The sequence below is a fragment of the Haliaeetus leucocephalus genome, unplaced genomic scaffold (genome assembly GCF_000737465.1).
Source record: "Haliaeetus leucocephalus isolate CR32 unplaced genomic scaffold, Haliaeetus_leucocephalus-4.0 Scaffold484, whole genome shotgun sequence".
In the NCBI taxonomy this organism is placed as follows: Eukaryota; Metazoa; Chordata; class Aves; order Accipitriformes; family Accipitridae; genus Haliaeetus; species Haliaeetus leucocephalus.
The window spans coordinates 8,626,975-8,647,559 of NW_010972920.1; the positions used below are offsets into that span (position 1 = coordinate 8,626,975).

The following is a 20,585-nucleotide window of genomic DNA, read 5'->3' on the forward strand; positions in this document are numbered from 1 at the left end:
AATTCTTTATCAGTAATTAGTATACTTCCATTCTTTGCCAGAAAAACTGCAATTTGAATGAGTAAGGATTGCAAACTTTATTCCTTCAATACACATTGCAGGCTTGTTGTTTCCAAAAGCAGGCACTCCATCTGCAGGGCTTTTTGGAGGCGGGGGGTGGGGTTTGCTTGCTTGTCTGTAAATCTGTTGTTATAATTTTGTTATGCTAATGGAGAAGAAAGGGTCTATTCTTTACCTGGGTCAGAATCTGGAAAATCAAGGCAAATCTTTTACTTGGGCAAAAATGCTAAATGAGAACTTTGTCTCTGTAGGGGTTCGGTAAGTACTACAGGATTTAGCCTGTTATTAATATGATTAAAATATTTTCTGAAACTCCAACTTCCTCCTGCTTTATCCTGCTGTCAAATGAAGAATAGGATTTATTCTGAGCAACAGAAAACGAGGACAATAAGGAACCACCCTCTGACCGACATCTAGCTGTTAAGAAGTAAATCAGTCTCCCTTAAGAGTTAAAGCAACTGTTTTAGACCCTGGCAAAAGAAGTAGATAACATATATTTCATATCATTCCCCCAGCAATAAGTAAAGATGGAAGTGATTTTCAGCTACAAACTGTGAGATACTCCAGACAATGCAGGCGTTACTTTCACAGAGTTTTTAGATTGAAAAATCTTCCTGACTTCAAGAATTGTGACGAGCTAAAGGATCGTTGAGTGGAGCAAATTCACACTTCACATCTGTGTATTGTGAATTTGTATGAAATGTGGTATGAAATCATATGGATGCTGTGCTAACCTTTACCCTTTTTACATGTATGTTTTATGAGCAGCCTATGCATGGAAAAGTCAGAGGCTTTTAGGAAAGCTGGAACAAAGAAAATTGAGGACACTAGCTTCTCACCACTGCCTGATGCTGTGGCAGACAAATTAGGAATGTCTGGCTTCCATTAGGAATACACAATCCAAAATCTCTTATTCATATGATTTTATTTTATTTTAATATTGGATTACATTGTGTACAACATACCAAGGATTTACAAGGGGGAGGTATAAAACTCTGCATGAACTCAGAGTCAAAAATATCTGCAGTACTGTTAGAGGCAGACAAAAACATACATGGGTGACAGTTCCAGGGTTGTGAAGCTGGTATATCCAATAAAGTTTTCAAAGCTGGGTAGACCTGACAAAATCCCAATTGCTGTTTATCCCGTCACTGCTGCAAGGGACCACCAAGCATGTGGCAAGGTAATCGTCCATTTTGCTTGGGCTCCCACCTGAACCTAAATCCTCAATTTCTTCTTCATTTGAGAATGTAAAAACAGGAGAAGATGAAAATATAAGTAATGATGAAAGAAAACACATATCTTTCAGAATGGAAAAAATACAGAAATAGCATGCTTGCAAAACTTAGAAGGCTCTTTCATCTCCCTTTACACCACATGACTTGCATCTCTCAGTGAAACGTATTTGATGTTGATACCCACGCGTATTTCATTTCTGACATCAGAGGGTGTTCAGATTTTAAACCAACATACTTTGAAGTTTATAAATCTGTGATATCACCTCATGCAACTTGAGTATATTTGCTATTTCCTGACAGAGTAAATATTCATAATGTTTATCTCTGCGCTACCCGTTTTTACAGAGATTTCCACAGTTATTCACAAAGTTACCATTCATAGTGGCTGTTTTTCCATTCCAGCAATATGTTTGCAGAAATGAACCTTTCTCTGACACTACTAATGCATAGAAAATTTGCTCCTGTTTGTTGTTTCACCCAAGTGTGATGCTTCAGAACTGAGCAGTGGCACTTTCCTTCTCCTTATTGATTATTTTTATTTATAATAGCTGATAAACTTGGTCTTGAATAGTGTCCTCCTGTAAACCTCGCACTACACACAGCATCCCAAGGAGAACCCATCACAAGTTAAGGAGAAATAAATATGTTTGCTACAGCAACCACGCATGTGGACACTGAGAGCATAATTTACAAACACATCTCTGCGTACCATTTTGTCACAGCTCCGAGTAGAGGTCAGCATAAAGTTGCACTATCCTGAAACCCTTGCAGAAAGGATTAAGTCTGGGTAACACAGAGAATTATTAGGCTGGCAAAGGGCTGGATTCTCCTGCAACCTCACACATAACCACCGCACAAAGGCCAGGGATAATCCCGACTCCTTGGGCTCTCTCAGCACTCAAACTCGGCATCACCACTGACAGGGTAGCCCTACAACCAAGCTGTGGGAAGTTTGGGAAAAGGTTGCTCAAAATTCAGAGACGTGAAAGTATGGCCATGACTTTAGGAGACAGTAAGACAGGAGGCTTAGCTGAAGCACGACAGGCAACTTCAGCTCAGAATACGGGAAATGGGAAAACACACAAGCAAAGGGGAATGGAAGCTAATGTTTTCTGCTAGCAGAGCCAAGGCAGCTGCGCACAGGTTTCTCTGTGTGGATGATAAGAAGTTTTAGAAATATGGGAAAATTAGGAAACAAAAACATTTAAGTATCTTGAATGAAGTCATTAGAAGGAATATTTGTTCAAATTCATTTTAAAGACATTAAATACTATTAGAATAGATTTTTCCCTATGGTAACCATTTGAATTCTTGGCTTATTTACTGAACAATGGGGCCTTTCATTTGGTTTCAGTGAAATGGGTCTTTAAATTGAAAATTGAGTCAGTTTAACAATATATTTTTAGAAAATATAATGTTTCTGAAAAATCCAACCATTTGCTCATTGCTTAGTATTTTAGAAAAATAATTTTGCTTCAAGGGGAAACTACATTATAATAAAGATCTGAGAATATAACCCTCAGACTTCCTGCGATGAGCCTGTCTGTAAGATAAGCATGCTACGATCACAAAAGTATCCATGTGCATTGCAAACCTCAGATCTAATCTGCTCAGTGAGCAGCAGCGTTGAGTCTTTGTGTGAGCAATCTGTTTTTACCCAAAATGCATTTTTTCATTTCATTTTATATTATGTTTTTTCCACGGTTTGAGTTTTATTCCCAGGCTCCAAGCTTGAGGTAAGTACTTCCTAATTGGACAGTAGTTCCTGCTCCTGCGCAGCCTATATAATTCTTAAAAGCCAGATCTACATTTCAAATTGTATTTAGGCTTCTGCTTACAATTGCCTGTTTTGTCAGATTTAATGAAAGCAACGGGAGTGCAAAATGTCTTATAGGCCTTCTAGAAAACATGATATGTTAATTTCAGCATCTTAATTGCAGGTTTTGGTACATTTTATTTACTCACCTAAGAATATTATCGTTGCTTTGAAATCTTAGTGTTAAAGTTAAAAACCATGGTTTCTTTCTGAATTCTTATTTGGCAGACTTAAGAGAATCAAACGCTTTTTGCAAGATATCTTGGTATCATTTACGTAAGTGCCATGCATAGGTCTTCAGAGAAATTACTTAATTACTTCCTTATCTTTAATCTCCATTTCTATGCACAGCTTAGATGTGAAAATCATTAGTTTTAAAAGACGCGTATATAGCATTTGTGTCAGAAGCTCCAGGCATGACCAGCCTTTACTTAATCTTGTTCTGCTTAAAAGCAGATTTCAGTTCCTAGCTAATATGAACCCCCCAAAATTATCAGAAGTTTATGAACAAAATAGTCATTACAACCTAAGAAGAAATATTAAACAGAGGCAACAAAACATTCCTTGTACCTGAGTCTAGAGGATTCAGTACAGCTTGTCAGGTACTGAAACATCTGTGAGTGGGCCCTCCTTCTAGGGAAATAAGTGAAGTTACTCAGATATTACACCGTTATGTGGATAATATTGCAGGTATTTTTACATTAATCACAACGCAAGGTAAAAATGTGGGGAAGCAACCGTAAGCTCAGTACGCGTAAAATTCAGTCATGAAAATATGGAGGCTTCACATCCATAACCAACAGCGTGATTTACCCCGCACGCTGCTTAAAACCACATCACGAAATAAGGCTGTCGTCTCCGTTGTAGCATCGGGGTTTCCATTTTGTTGCTTCCGTGTTTGTGTTTCCCCTTCCACTTCGAGGGGCGAGAGGCACACCACAGATCTTGTCGTCTGCTGATCCAAAAGGTTGCCCCCTTAGCGTGACGTTGATGCTCAGAGCGTCTTTGGCCTCTGTTGACAGTGCGGACTCAGTCTTCAGGTCCCGATGTGACTGTTGCTTTTCCTCCTAGGCTTCGATGGCTGCATCTCCTACATCAAGTACGGTGGGGAGAGCCTTCCCTTCGCTGGCAAGCACAGCCTCGCCACTCTCTCCAAAACAGACCCCTCGGTGAAGATCGGCTGCCGCGGCCCCAACGTCTGCGCCAGCAGTCCCTGCTGGGGTGAGCTGATGTGCATCAACCAGTGGTACGCCTACCAGTGCGTCCCACCGGGCGCCTGTGCCTCCAGCCCCTGCCAAAACGGGGGCAGCTGCGAGCCCGGGGCGCACGCCGGCTTCACCTGCAGCTGCCCCGAGGCGTACGCGGGACGGACGTGCGAGGCGGTGGTGGCGTGCCTGGGGGTCTCGTGCGCCCCAGGCCACGAGTGTAGAGCGGGGATCAACGGTGGCCACGTCTGCCTCCCGTCCCTGCACCCCACCGAGCTGTCCCTGCCCCTCTGGGCTGTTCCGGCTATCGTGGGCAGCTGCGCGACGGTCCTGGCGCTGCTGGTCCTCAGCCTCATCCTCTGCAACCAGTGCCGAGGAAAGAAGTCGAAAGTCCCGAAAGAGGAGAAGAAAACAAAGGAGAAGAAGAAAAAAGGGAGCGAGAACGTGGCGTTTGATGACCCTGACAACATCCCGCCCTACGGTGATGACATGACCGTCCGGAAGCAGCCCGAAGGGAACCCGAAACCTGATATCATCGAAAGAGAAAACCCGTATCTCATCTACGACGAAACCGACATCCCGCACGCCCCTGAGACGATCCCCAGCGCCCCGCTGGCTTCCCCCGAGCCCGAGATCGAGCACTATGACATCGACAACGCCAGCAGCATCGCCCCCTCGGACGCCGACATCATCCAGCACTACAAGCAGTTCCGGAGCCACACGCCCAAGTTCTCCATCCAGAGGCACAGCCCGCTGGGCTTCGCACGCCAGTCCCCCATGCCCCTGGGAGCCAGCAGCTTGACCTACCAGCCCGCCTACGGGCAGGGCTTGAGGACAACATCTTTAAGCCACTCGGCATGCCCTACTCCCAACCCCCTGTCTCGGCACAGCCCTGCACCCTTCTCCAAATCGTCGACTTTCTACAGGCACAGTCCGGCAAGAGAGCTGCACCTCGCCATAAGGGAAGGGAGCCCGCTGGAGATGCACAACGATGTCTGCCAGCCCGGCATTTTTAACTACGCCACTCGGCTGGGGAGGAGAAGTAAGAGTCCACAGACCATGGCGAGCCACGGTTCCCGACCGGGAAGCCGCCTGAAGCAACCCATCGGGCAGATCCCTCTGGAGACTGCTCCTCCGGTGGGGCTGTCCATCGAAGAGGTGGAGAGACTGAACACCCCTCGCCCCAGAAACCCCAGCATCTGCAGCGCAGACCACGGCCGGTCCTCTTCCGAGGAGGACTGCAGAAGGCCGCTGTCCCGGACGAGGAACCCGGCCGACGGTATTCCCGCGCCCGAGTCCTCTTCCGACAGCGACTCCCACGAGTCCTTCACCTGCTCAGAGATGGAGTACGACAGGGATAAGCCCATCGCGTACACCTCCAGGATGCCCAAGTTATCCCAGGTCAATGAGTCCGACGCGGATGACGAGGACAACTACGGCGCCAGGCTGAAGCCCCGGCGGTACCCTGGCCGCCGAGGCGAGGGGGGGCCGGTGGGGGCACAGGCGACCGCCGCCGGGGAGACCTCCCTGCCCGTGAAGCTGGGGCAGCAAGCGGGAAGCTTCAACTGGGACAACCTCTTGAACTGGGGCCCGGGCTTTGGGCATTATGTGGATGTTTTCAAAGATTTGGCATCGCTTCCTGAAAAAACAGCAGCAGCAGCAGCAGCAGCAGCGAGTGAAGACGGCAAAGGTGGTACAACGAAGCCTGTTTCCAAGGACGGGGAAGCAGAGCAGTATGTATAGGCTTTGTCTCCCGGTATTGCCGCAGCACAAAGCCACGGGGACCGGTCAAACCATTATATGGTTGTAGAAAAGCAAAGGTCAGCATTTGAACCCCAGGCCAGTTTGGTTGGAGGAGACTTTAAAAATAATAACCATTATGCTGCTGAAAGAGACTTAAAACATTTTTAATTTAATTATGCTTGGATGAATTTATTTCTCCTGCATGCGTTGTATTTGAAAACAAGATATTCGGCATGCAGCCTTTGAAAAGGGTTTCCTATTTACCATTGTTTGGTTTGTGAGTCTTAAATTAATAATGCTTTGTTCTGAAAATGAACTAATTTTTTTTAATTGTGAAGGATGTGCATATTGTCTCCAGCTACTAACATGTTTTACGATGCAAGAGTATTGAGGATTTAATTTTCCTTGAGAAGTGCATGGAAGAAGGATGGTGAATGAAGGAATTACAGTAGTAAGGTGTCTCAGAAAACGTAGTTACCATATCCTGCAGTTGCTCACATGTAACTTTATGGATGAAATCAGCTTGAATAATTGCTGGCAACAGTGCTGTAAGTCTTATTCCATACAAGAGGTGCTAGAAGCAGCTCAAGCCAGTCAGCACTTTAGGAGGTTCTTTTCTTTTCAGCTTGTTTATTTGTTTGTTTGCATTTTTTCCCCCCTTTTTTTGTTTTGTTTTGTTCTTTGACAAAGTTGTGTGAGAGCTTCTGAATCTCTATGAAATATTTGGGGATGCTTAACCCTGGTCCCTGCCCGCCCCCCCTCAGTGCTTCCAGTGGGAGGGGAGCGACTGGTGGTCGTCAGCCCAGCCCAGCCATGTAGCCTGGCTCCCAGCAGCACGATCAACAGGAGCGAGGGACAAACCCCTCGATTTCCACATCTTTTGGCCTCTCATCTCGGCTGTGCTGCTGCTGCAGTCCGTGATTCTCCCCGGATTTCATTTTCCCATCTGTACTATGGAAAGGTAGGACAAACACTTACTCACCTACCTCACAGGGGTGTTGTGAGGACTAATTAGTTAACTCATCTGAAGTGCTTAGACATTATAAAGCACTATAATAAGTATTATCATAATTATTATTAAAGCACTGCCTAGCCTTTGTGACCTTGGAGTGGCATTTTCTGCATTATATGATTTTCTATGATGGAAACTTTGAAGAATTATTTATTGTATAGAAAATTACTGCACTCTAGCATTTTGGAGCGGATATGAGGGAAAACTACTTGTAGATCCATTAATGTAGCTTACTGTTTGTCCCAGATTCCCTAAAGTTTTAGGTAAAGTAGAACGTCACAGAGTCCTTACATCTTCATGCAGATCTGATGAACCTATCGTACTGTGTAAAAACTTCAATTTTTTTTTTTTTTTTACCTAAGCTGTGTTTTTATATCAATATTTTCCTATGCTGAATAGTTTTCTTACTTTCAGGGAAGGTAAGAAAAATACTTTTTTTACATTTGTTACTTATGTAACATCCATATTTTTCACATTTTGATAAAATTGTAACATACTGTATGCTTTCTACCTGTAAATGCCAATAATAGAATTAAAATATTTATTTAAAATCTTTAGAGTGTGTTATTGGAAACCTTTCATCTTTTCTCTCTCTCTTAACTTCCACTTCTTGATCTTCACTTCTACCAGCTTTTTATTCAGAAAATGGGCTTTAAGAAGCAAGGTGATGATGTGGAATGGCGCATTTGGAGTTCATTCACAGTGAAGGCAGCACTGTTATCACTGTGGAAATTAAATTAATCTCTCTGCAGAGGGGCAGCACAAGCCCAGTACACTTCTTGAGGTCCCACTGAGTCCAGTGTGGTTGTCCCTTACAAAGCGATGAATTTCACCAAAGGTGAGAGAAGCATTCAGCATATCGCTCTTGTATTTCATGAGTGACCTTGATATGATCGAAAACCAGCAGGTTTCACCTATCTCAGGAAGATGCAGGAGAGATGGTATTGTGATGTTGTAGAGCCTAAGATAACGCCAAAAAGTACCAAAGCTACTTTCAGATTTCTAATAACATACTAAAACTGTATTTTAGTCCATAGGGGTTTATTAGTAGCAACTGGTTTTATGTTTGTTAACCAAGACTTCCACCTCTGCTCAAAGCTGAAGCCTTCCAGTACATGGATAGTTAGGAGTGTGAGAACAAGAGCTTGCTTTAATAAAGCAGCAGTTGAACAATAAATAACTGCACTCTTGTATATTTATAAGAGAGTAAATCAAACTTAGACAACTTGCTGGAGAATGCAAAGAGTGAAAAAGTTAAGACTGCAGGCGAAAGGTGAGTTCTGAGGTTACACTTTGAATTGGTGGTATTTTGTTTAAAGAACTTAGAAAAAGAATAACAATTCAGGGGGTTTTATCTGTCACTCATTTGTTTTAGAGTTTTTTGGTCTGCTTGTCTCAGAACCGGCAATGAGGAACCTACTCTTTTTGGCTAAAAATGCTGCCAACTTCATCTCGCCCCACAATAGTGAAAAGATAATGGGCCAAAGTAGCCCACATTTGTATATAAGTAGTTTCATCTGAAATAACAAGAGATCCACAAATGATTTTGGAGTTTGAGAAGCTGTTGTAATTAAACATCTGTTAAAAAGCTGTATGTTTAGTTTGAATATTATCCTTTAATACAAACTGTACCACATCCAAGCAGTGATTTTAATAACACATGAAAACTTTAACAAATGAAATCTTTTAAATGTAACACCAAACATATTGAGAACTGCATTATGCCAGTTAAGCATTCTGAGATTATCAAACAGTTTTGTTAAAGGAAAATAATATGCAATGTGGACTTACACAAAATTTATGGCGTAACTTTAATGCAGTTTGCAGTTTACAGTTTACCAAACTGTAGTGCATTCCTCTAAATTTTGACACTTTCTATGATAGGCAAAAGTATATTTTACTGATTTCCTTGTTTCCCTGTTTCTGAAAAGCAGAGAGATGTTTTTGACACTTAAACATATGATCCATTTCTGCCTTTTTTTTTAATTCTTTCATGATGAAGACCAGAAAAGGGCTCCAAGTGAATCATGTGAAACAATCATCCAAAGTTATTAGAGTCGTGAGGAGTGAGCTGCATAATTCCCCTGGTTCATCATCGGAACTGCACAGTCCTGTTTCAAGATCTGGGACTCATTATAAGTCACAACTATGTGGAAAGGAAAACAGTCTGCGCTGCTCACTTCAGTGTACAGGAGCCTCCAAATATATCTCATGCCAGCAATTGGACTTAGTGTCCTGTCTTTCTGCTAGTAGCTTGCAGAGAGACACTCCTTTTTCTTTCCCGTGGGATGAGGGAGGGAACTGTGCCCCTATCCACCTTCTTCTAGAGGGCTACAGCCGGACTGTCATTGCCGTCTCAGATGGGGATGTTTTCTCCTGATGACTAATCAGATGAAAACGGACAGGGATGTGGCAGATTTACTCGGTGTTCTCTTGTATACCTATGAAAAGGAAAACATAATGGAGTTTTGAAATCCTGTAATTTCTGGTAGGGGGATAAATTATTAAAAGAAGTAAAATCTAGAATTGTGATTCAAGACCTTCCAATGTTTTTCATCAAAGCTATATAATTTAAGACCCACAAAATTAATAGAAAGACGCACCGCATTAAAAAGTAATGTATCGTCCCACGTTCTGGTGAAAATGTCCCCCATTGACAGGCAGACTGTGAGTCTACACCGCAGACCACAACCTGTGTCAAAGAGTATCGGTTAGCAGTGCAAAATCCATCGGGAGCCGTGGTACTCCAGTCTGGAAATGAGAAGGCTTGGGGTGGGAAAGGGGTGTGGGATCTCTCTGATGCCTTCAAAAACAGAAGGTGGAGCCAGACACTCCTCAGATGCACACAGCAAAAGGAATAGAGCCGCCAGCGGTCGTAAGGTAAATTCCCATTGGATATGATGGAAATTATTCTGGTAATGGGAGCGGTTGGGTGCTGGAAGAGATTGTACAGTGGTGGTGTGGCATCCCTGTCCCTGAAAACATTCAAAAGTTGCTTGGACAACATACGTTGAACCTCCTCTAACTTCATAGCTGGCCTTGCTTGGAGCAGGGCATTGGACCACATGACCTCCAGTGGTCTCTCCCAACCTGAACAATCCTGTGATTCCAGGTATGTCCAGCACCCTCCATTTCCCCCTCCTGTTAGAGAAAGAAATGGGTGAGACGTGCTGGCCTGGGGCACCACTCCTCTAGTACCAATACGTTTGAAGATCTTTATTTCTGAGTCACAAATGAGGAGTGCAAAGAGCACCTTGAGCTGATACCAGCAAATGAATTCGCTACGGCAATTTACTGTATTTCATTTTTTTCTTCTGTGTAATGTTGATCATATTTAATTTTTGCCAGCCAGCTCCTACAGGTGATAATCTGAAGTGCTGCTGAGATGATGTATTTTGTGCTTTTGCTGATCACCTCCTGTGCCACTCTGAGAGTATTGTCTTTTTTATTGTATTGTAGGTTATATTTATGAAGCATAACATTCAAATGATAATATTATCTCTTAGTGTAAGTATTTAATTTAAAAACATTGCCATGTAAAAGGCACTTTCTTAACAGAAATCTGTAAGAGACTCTTAATTAATGTTTTCTGTTGTGGAGCTTTTGAAATTTGGGAAGGAGAATGAGGAGGAAAAAGATGATTAAGAAAAAAGGTTGCTATTTTTTGAAGTAGGACTGAGGGAAGAAGAAAGTGAAAAGGTTGATCTCTCTGCTTTCTCATGCTAGTGTTTTACTGTTCACCCTTTTATCCTCTTCCATGTCCATCTACCTATTCATTCAACAATCTTTCCTCTGCTCTGTGAAGTCAGTGCTTTGTTCATCCCAATGTCCTCACTTTGGCTTTCTATAAATAGCACTTAATGAGGATGACTGACAGCATGCGTTCAGGTTGTCAGTGAGCATCACAGCCTGTCTTTTTTGAACATTTGGATATTTGCACTCAGTTGGCCTTTCCTATATTTTGTACGAACCTCACCTTTCATTCAGCCACACCTTACAAGAGCTTTTTCCAGCAAACAAATCCAGTTGGATTCTTAGTCCTTTTTACAGCCTTTTTTCCAGTGGCTTCCAGGTTTCATCATCCTTCTGTGCTGACATGATCAGCAGCAGACAGAGTGTTTCTAAGTTGGATTTTGCATTTAAAACTACCTTTATCTCTGGCCTTCACAAAGTAACTTCTCAACAGAATCACTCTTCAATTTTATGGCCACATGTATTTCATTTAGGAGCATGTACGAAAAAATAAATAAAAAATAGCGTTGTAATAGTAGCAGGCAAATTTCTCAACAACTTCTAAACGTAAGGGGAAGAGGCTACAAAAGCAGTGCCAGAAAGTTTGGCAACAGGCTAAAACAAAACCGCAGGGCATTTCAGTTGATTGCATTCTCCATTGGGAAGAAAATACTGACAAGCGTGTCTACCGCTAACGATGAAGACTGCTTGACGTTTAACCAGCTAAGGATGAGACTCCCTCAGCAGAGACTGTGTAGGAGCCATCTTGTGCGCGGTACCTATCAGACCTGGCCATCTTGCAGGGCCTCAGCCGGGATCCCCTTCTGACAGCACCCAAGGCCAGAAGCTTTTACGGCGTGCTTTGAGTTTTTCAAGAGCCTTAGCTGAGGGCAAGTTCGAAAGTAATACTATCTTTTGCCTCAGACCAAAGCAAAGGGCTGGTTTCCAGGGGCCGCTCTGAAGTAATTCCACATGAATGACCAAAATCAGTTCCTCTAATTTGCCGTTTGCTGGTGGGGAAGAAAAAAGCTCTCAATTTGTGGTTCCAAGGAAGTATTTTGTTTTGCGGGATGGATGCAATTTTCGGAAGTTTCCACCAACTTGGCTCGAGCTCCTCAAGCCCTTTTTCAGCTGAGAACTCACGAAGGGCTGCTTATGGGAAGACCCTGCATGGTGCCTTACGCCAGTCAAACGGTGGCATGCTCTGCCTGTTCTTTGCGGTTGTTATGGATCATACTGTGGCTGCTTGCAGCTCTACATCATCCCGTATCTTCTCTGCTTTCAACGTGGGGCAGAACGAGGATCCAGCAAGGTGTTGCTTTCCCCCCATCCCTTACAACTGGAAAGCACAACTAGCATAGATGGAGAAGGAGTAGAAATGGCTCCTCCTAACCACCGGTAAACAGGAATGCTGAAGTAAATGCACTTAACTTTAATTTAAATCCTTTTAGAGGGAGTATTTTCAGAGACTTATCGAACAGTGTCAGCTAGAAAAAAAGGAAGATGAAAGCCCCACCTCTGAAAATTTGTTTCAGTCAGGACAAATCAACAGCATACCGATTAAAAGCCAAAATCATTACAGTCTTTCTGGACTTCTGCCTGAGCCCCAAGGATGATGTGTGGTATTTCAGATAACTCATATGTTGTGTCAACTACTGTGTTAAAATTGTCAAGAGAAGAAAGTGACATAGCTTGGGGTGGAAATCATAAAGCAGTAGCCACTGAAGATCAGAAACTTCAGCGTGAAAAGATGTGCCAGACTGAAAAGCCAGGAGTAAAAGAGGAGATCGAGGGAGCAGCAGCAGAACGCAGAAGGCCGTGATGGAATGAAAATTTTGTGTATTTTTCCCAGGGATCTCCACCCCCATCGAACACCCTCATTGCCACAGTCAGCATACAGTTCAGGTGTGTGTGATCAGCAACTATCGTGTAGCCTGAAAAAAGCATATGTCAACAGAAGCTCTGTTTACAAGGGAGGATGGTTTTATGCACACATGCGTAAGTTGATGCGTACACGTAGCAACATATGATTGTAGACATTCATGAACATGCTTTCCATATGGCAATTAATACCTTGCAAATTCCGTGGCAAGACTCCGTGATTGGAAAACAGATTAGCAACCTCTCTCTCCCCAGTAATAAAAAAACAAGCCACTGTTCCATATAATTCTGTGCATTCTCTTAAAATACTGTGACTCTCTGTGCAGCCCGTCAGACAAGGAGTGGGGAAAATAAACAGGTCCCTGTCTTCCTGTTTGTTGGTTTATTTCCCCTGAGTCTTTTAAAAGCCAGAGTCTGATTTAGTAATTAGTGTTTGTTCTTGCATATCTTGTGCAATTAGCTAAAACACCAAAGTAGGGAATAAGAAATAAACATTAATATAAAAACCAAACATTAATATAAAAGAACATATACCGGATGAGAAATTAATATTGTTGAGTCATGCAAAAAGCATACTTTGGTGTAATGATCTAGAATACTTCCAAATATGCATTGTAATTTCCTTTAAAATACAAATCCCTCTTAATAATGTAAGTCTTTATTAAAACAGTTTGTTAAACCTTGGCAAAGACACTGTGTGACAGCATCGTTTTATAAGAATTCCTTGTAGTTTGTAGAAAGCTAAGTGAGAACTGGAATGGTTTCTCTCTCTTGAAACAACCGCTGGTAAGCGTATTAAAAAGCAAAAGGAACAATTTTTTACAATTTTTTTTTACACCTGTAGAATTCATTGCAATCATCAAAACAGGCTGGACTTTGTAGAGCTGCATAACACCATGTGGCAGAGAATACCGTTTTTGTAATGATGCAGAGATAAGGCTGATGACACCTCCCCGCTTTGTAGAAGGAGGTTACAATTGACAAGACACGTTATTAGGAAGAAAGTTACTACACCGTAGTGCCAGGACGCTAGTTTTGAGAAAGAGCAGTGAGTTCTGATACAGACAACCTGCTGTCAGCCTCAGAACACTTGGACCAGGCTTGGGACCCAAACGCAGCCTTTGCTTGTGGTATTGCCAGGACAGCATTCGTATCTGCCTGTGAATTTCTGCCTAAATATTTATTGGCAAGCGAGAAAATGCTTTTACAATGGGACATTGATTGGCATTTCAGTCTGAACCCGTTACTGTCACCAAGAAAAAGGACAGGCAAAAGCTTGTCATCTTCTCAGCGTGCCTGTCACCTTTCTGGTTGTCCATGTTCTCCTTCGAAAGCTTTTTGGCTGAACAGGGAAGCAAATAATACTTTGGGAGGGCAGAAAAGAATCATGTTTTCTAATGATGGCCACAGAAGCGATGCCAATCAATAGCAAGTACTCCTTTTCTTTAGGAAACTCAACTTGAGTATCTTCTGAAGGAAGTGAAGGAGGCTACGAGGACAGCCGAAGATGGTCCTTGGCTGTCACATACCTCTGTGCCAGAACTGCACAACCTCAGAACGTGTTCCCCTTCCCAGAGCCAAGACCATGTCAGGACACATAACCATTCCTCCAGCTGTATACTAATTTTCCAGTGTGGGGGCTGGAAATGGGTCACCGTGCCTGCTGGTTAGGTATTGACCCGTCTGATGCATCACACAAGCAGAGGAGTGCCCTGACAGCCTAGGTACCGCTCCGCTAACAGGTACCGCCTCGGAGATACCGTTGTATGCTTTCATCTGACTGCTGTTCTGGTTTTGAATTAGAGCGTATATAGGCAACACAGACTGGAAACTAGATTTCGTCTGAGATTTAATCAAAGCTGAAAGCACTTAAAGGTAACGGCATGTAAGAATGGAATTCTTTAAAAGCCAAAAATTAATGTATCTAACCTACAGGAGCACCCCAATGTTTCAGCAATTGTATTACGAAATTGCATAAAACTCTGGCTTCCCAGAAATGCCACAGGAGAGCCAAATAACCAGATTATTTTATCCATATCAGATATACTTCTATTAAAATTACCCGCGGAATCTGCAGTACACTGGCTGCACAGCCAGCACCACCCAATCACTCAAAGCACAGCAAGTAGAAAACAGATCCTGGTGGAACAAATAGGTCCCAGAGGATGACAATTGCTCCCTACTTCTCTGAAGGAGACCATTCCTGGTAAGTGCCAGTGATGCTCAAAACTTGTAGCCTCAGTTTTATTAGGAAATTACTTTTCAACTAGGACAAATCATGCACTATGGGTGTCATTTGGGGCTTTTCTAACCCTGTTATGTTTATGGGTTTGAACCATTTTTTTTTCCCAAGGTAGTTTGCAGCTCGGGTCATGTGAAAGAGGTAAGAAATATTCTCATTACTTTAACATAGCTGATTTTTGTGATTGAATTTTTTAATTGCAGTAAGGAGTAGTTTATTATGAGGGAGATTAAATTACCTGCACTTCCACTTCTTTTCCTGGTGTTAGCAGAGATTCTGTTGTTGTTTGCTGTTGTGTACCCCATTTGGTTTTCTCAATATTCATTTTGTTCACCTGTTCTTAGCATTAAAACCTATAGCAGTTTGTTAATTAAGCTAACGCTGCGGATAGCAACGCCTGGGAAACTTTTCAATACTGCTCGGCAGTTTGCGGTGAAGGGGGCCCTTTTTCACTGACTTGAGTACACTTACTGAATAATTGCATCTGACAAGGCTCTGAAGCTTTCACAAAATTTCCTTTGCCTTCTGATTTCGGTTGCTTCTGTTTTGACTTTAAGATGTCCCTGGATGTTTGTCACGGGAAATGAACTTGGCTGTTTGTTTTGTTTTAAGTGACATTCAGTACTCTGAAGAAAGAAGTGGAGTATGACAAGTCTGTAGTTGTGTCAATTTTTCTTTTTCCATCCATGAAACAGCTAGACATCGATATCTAACTGTTCTGCTCGTGCAGTACACTATGTCCTGGATTTTTAATAGGACTTCTCTGTAGCTAGTTTAGGAGTCTAGGATTGCGGGGTTTTTTACACTTAGAAATGAACTTTATGACTTTTGTAGAGCACTGAGGGTTTTTAATCTGGCAAATGTCAGTGACAAGAGAAAAGCTGTGGTGTAACAACTAGGAGAACCTTTTCCAATTTGTCTCAAGAGCATTTCTCTGCCCTTTGGCAGGAGACACTGTCACTCCATGAAAAACAAAGCTGCACAGAGTCTGTAGTGCCTGAAAAACAAAGGTAATAAGGAAAATCGTAGTTCGTGCACAACAAGCAACAGGTTATGAAGTTCAAATCTGCCCTTACTCAATGTTTTTAATAAGATCAAATAGTGCAGATTCCTGGGTTTAACTGGCTCATACTGTTTTTTGCTCGGAAGGGTTAGTAGTCCTGGTGCAAAACTGGTCCCTCTGCACTCAAAACAAGGGCACTTTGCTGGTTTACAGCAGCTGAAGAGCTGACTCTTCGTGGTTAGCTGAGAAAAACAGCGCAGGTCCCCAGACATCTGTGAGTCGATTTCTGAGCCCTCAGCGACACGCGTGTGGAATTCTGAATTGGCCAGGCTGGGTGAAGCGCGTTAGCCAAATTAGATGTTCCTCCTATACGTATGTACGGGCCGGCTTCCTACCGATGCACTGAGATACTGGCTGCGCAGAGTGTTAACTCGAATGTGTAAACTTCCCATGTTAGCAATTATCATGGCACAGTTTACACACAGCAGGCATTTCCCTGCTAATTAACCAGCGCCGTTATCAACACGCGCCTGTTCACCTTTGGCCCCGGTTATTAGAGCATCGCTGTGTTAACCATTATTTGTGCCCTTCCAGACGCTGACAGCGTGTGCGGATCTCGGTGGTTATGGGCTGCTGTATTTCAGAATTAACACAGTAAGGGTTCGGTTGTACTTTTAAAGGAGTGAGTCAGAAAAGGCTTAATCTGGCAACAGGTGGGCTCGCGAGTAAGCAGAGAAACAGCACGCCAGGGGAAATCTGCATTTCAAACCTGTGTACTGACACCCGTGGTAATTGCTGGTTTGAACAAGATGCTCCAGCTCCTTAAAAAGGCAGCTGACTTACTCACAAACATTAATGGGCCGCAAATGCTATCGTTTTTCACTGAGTAGCAAGGGGGTTATATGGATGGAGAACTTGTTTTGCTTCTACACTGCTGCATGTCCGTTGACTACCATGGCATTTTTTTATCCCTGAGGGGATGAAAAACCAGATTTGAAGCAAACAAAGGCTGCCACTTGTGAACTTCTTTTGCTACATAAAGATTTTGCTTCTCTAATAATAATCATTTATTAGACTTCTACATCTTTGACTTAAAAATATAATATGCAAGACATGAAGGGATGAGGCAAACGGTGTCTTAAGCAAACAGAGCCTCAGCTCTGGGTCCGCTGTCTGGCTCGTGTGATATTTGCTGTCTGATAACACTTCCATAGCTCCACTGAATTGCCTCCTTGATTGCGTAAGTATAAGGAAGAGATTAATCCTCTCCCCCCAGCCCTGCTCTGTATTTTGTACACCTACAGCTGTAGGACATCTGCTGAGACAGAAGATTCTACATAAATAAGACGTTAATGTAAAAAATGTTATTTACATTACCTAAAATGAGAACTGTTAGGGAAACGTCCAAGAGGCTGTGTATCTTCCCTGTGATGGCTGGATGGAGGTTCCTAAACAAAAAGCAGCAGGCAACCTAATGTTTTCAAGGGGTCCTTTACATTTTTGTAAACTCTAAGAGTTCTGTGGAAGAAAAATCTTTTCAGGTTCTTTGTCCACAGTCCTTTACGGTCTTAATTGCTCTACTGTACTTTCCTTTCTTCTTGTTCTTTCCCCTGCTTACTGAAGCTTAAAGAATGATTGGGAGGGTCACACGCAACTTCCAGATGACCTTCCATACCAGGCAAAACCCACACGGAGGAGAGAAATCCTTGTCCACCTTTGAAAAGCACCAGGGTTCAGCTTCCAGTGTGAGCTTTTTCTTTCTTCTAGACCCAATTTGATGCCAAAATAGTCAACCACCACACAGATCTGGGTTTTGTTTAATCTTTTTTACTTGATCCCAAGTAGAGCCTTGATGTGATCAACACTGTGCTGTACCTCCAGGGATTCAGGCCACACAACCCCATTTTCAGAAGATACAGGTTACCCGAACAACTATTTTAACAAGGTTATGCAGATCCCACTGCCAGCGAAAGGATCGCAGCCAATTTCCCAGCTATGGGATCATTAAAGGCAACAGCTTCTGAGTTTTCGCAGCCAGCACTGAGTTGTGAGGGTGTGAAAGGCAAGCAGCTCTCTATTGCCACAGCTGCAGCTGCACCAAAGAGGCTGTACCGCTCTTTTGCTGCAGAAAACCGTACCAAAGTGACCTCGGGTTTTGGGGTCCCTTTTTCTTGATTCTACTGATCTCATATCTAGACACGGGCGGCACGCAAGGAGCTGCCTCTTGATTATAAACCCTTTTGTTACAGAGAAAACAGTCTCTTAATTTTGCCAGACTTCAGCGCCGATACGGCAAGTGCAGTCAGCACGGAAAAACATGCCGTGTCAGCAGTATAATATGAACAAATAAAACCATCAAATTATTTGTGGTTGGATGTTTGTTTCATGACTCTTTTGTCGCTCAGCTGCCCTTCTCTTCATCATGGTTTTTTTCTTTCCTGCTAAACCGCTTTGACACATTTTCCATTCTATACGTCACCAAAGATTGCTGCCCTGGGAGCAGCTGTGGTAGGATGCATTCCTTCCTCTTTATCCCCGATTTCTAACATTTATAGCGAGGGAACGGCCCTTCAGAGTGTGACCAGGTGCTCCTGGGGCTCAGGGATCACCTCGCTGCTCCCTGGCATCTCTTCTGCTGGGGATGTACACTAGTGCTCCGTACCTACTTGCTCACCACAGAATTAAAGCAAAATAAAAAGATCAGCAGAAGTGAAGTTGTGGGGTCTCCTGCTGGTGGGGTAAGATGTGAGGGTCTGGAGAGACCATGCTATGTCGCGAGGATGTTCTGTTGCTCGTATAAAGTCTGATCATTTCCAAATTATGTTAATCCCAAATGTTTAGATCTTTAAACTTCCATGAGGTATTCAGGTGGTTTAGGTTATTCTTGACAGATTGAGTCCAGCCACCAGTTATCGAGAGCCTCTGTGATGCTTTTCAGCCAATGCGGGACTTTTTATGTTCGCAGCCGGCTTTACACGACCACATCTCTGCTTCCCAGCTGGCTTCCCAGAAGCTGATCAAGGAGAAGAGAACCAAACCTTGCTTATTGCACGACCCTGGGCGTCCAGTACAGCTCGCAGGCTGGAACTGGCAGGGCTCCTCAGGACCATCAGTGCCCAGATCAGGACTGCCTAGAGCCTTATCCAGTCTCAAAGCAGTGTAAGGGGTACCAGCTTGGTGAAAAGAGGCAGACTTTGTTAGCGTGAGAGTCACAGCACAGCAGGGACTTTGCTGCTGGATGTAAACCCGAGTGACTGGAGCGGAACGAGAAGAGAAATCAAGGAGAGGTGAGGCTGCTGTACAGTAAAGGCAGTAAAACTACCTGACGGTCACAGATGTGCACACGCAGACTCCACGGGGATCTTGTTTGGTACAAGATCCCAACACGATGGTCTTGCTTGGAATGTTTCCTGCTGTCGGTTTGGCTCCCGGGCTAACAGCTGCTGCAGGCTACTTGCCTCCTGCCTTGGCAATGGGCTAAGGGCATTGCTTTTACAGGCTCACTCAGTCCCACAATAAAGAGTGAGCCTTCCAGGTAAGTGGCAGAAAGCTTGGGAGCTCTAAAAGCGGTTTCTCAGCAGCTTTGGATCTAATAGCAGATGACCCATGCTTTGGACAGGTTTGTCTTTAAAATGCTATAAACAGCACATTAATTTCTCAGCGGTGTTTTAGAGTCATCAAGTGGTTTACTATTTGTTATTTACTCAATGTGCACAGTTATGAGATATCTACTATCCTGAAATCTAAGTGCACAGCATTAAATTGTGTCACTTTAGAAGGACCTCCAGCATGGGCCTCCTTTCCTTGCAATGTGTTACAGCAAACAAACTGCTTGTCTTCAGATGCTTTAAGGAACGTGCGTTTATGGTAGTTGCTGATCCTACTTTTAATGTTTCCACCAGGCCTGTGCTGAAAGACACACCATGTTTTGCAAATGTGTCTTTTGGACTCTCAGTCTTGCAGAACGGGCTAATAAATTGCTTTGTGTACTGCTTTTCATTTGGTGCTATTTCTCCAGCAGCTGTTACAAAAAGAGCTCTGTCAACCTGCACTCCAGGTTTGTGTGCATAAGAAAACATGCGTGTGCAAAATGGACAGAGGAGAACCTTTTTTTTTTTTTTTTTCCAAATGAGGTCCCATTGCTTTTTACCTTAATGACATTCTGATTATTCCACAAACCAGTCTTTTCAGTCCCAGCTATATCTAGGTCTACCTCTGTGGGATGGGGGTCAGGCAGCATGCAGCTCTTTGCAGCATGCTGCAGCTCTAACCCACATCGTACACCCAGGTTCCTGGGCACAGAAATCAGAGGTGCGTGCACAGGACGCTGTTTTATACCAGAATTTAGGTGCTGAGAGGCCCTCCTTAGGATAAAAGTATCTACAAAAGTTCATAGGCTGAAATGGAAACACATGAGAAGTGACGCTGGGTAAAGTGGTAGGATGCAGCTCAAAACAGCAAAACTTTCCTTCAAGTTACACAAAAATACTGCAGTAGTCTTCATTAATATATCTAATGAGTTAGCCTTTCCCTGAGCCAGTGGGATTTGGGGTCAAGACTGAAGAACAAAGAGAAAAATATACATAAGCTATGTTTTACACCATAATGTTCTGGTCACCCACTAACCAAAAATGCTGAAATAGCTAAGTAAAT

At 43.2% G+C, this 20,585-nt stretch overlaps 1 protein-coding gene across 1 annotated transcript in view; it reads left to right on the forward strand.

The window, feature by feature from the left end:
• FAT4 (FAT atypical cadherin 4) overlaps positions 1-6,604 on the forward strand; it is a 148,240-nt gene extending 141,636 nt beyond the window's left edge. Inside the window, exon 18 of the mRNA XM_010575616.1 lies at positions 4,186-6,604. Within this exon, the coding sequence (XP_010573918.1) occupies positions 4,186-6,062 (1,877 nt within the window). The 3' untranslated portion in view covers positions 6,063-6,604. The remainder of the gene's footprint in view (positions 1-4,185) is intronic.
• Positions 6,605-20,585: the final 13,981 nt, after the last annotated feature.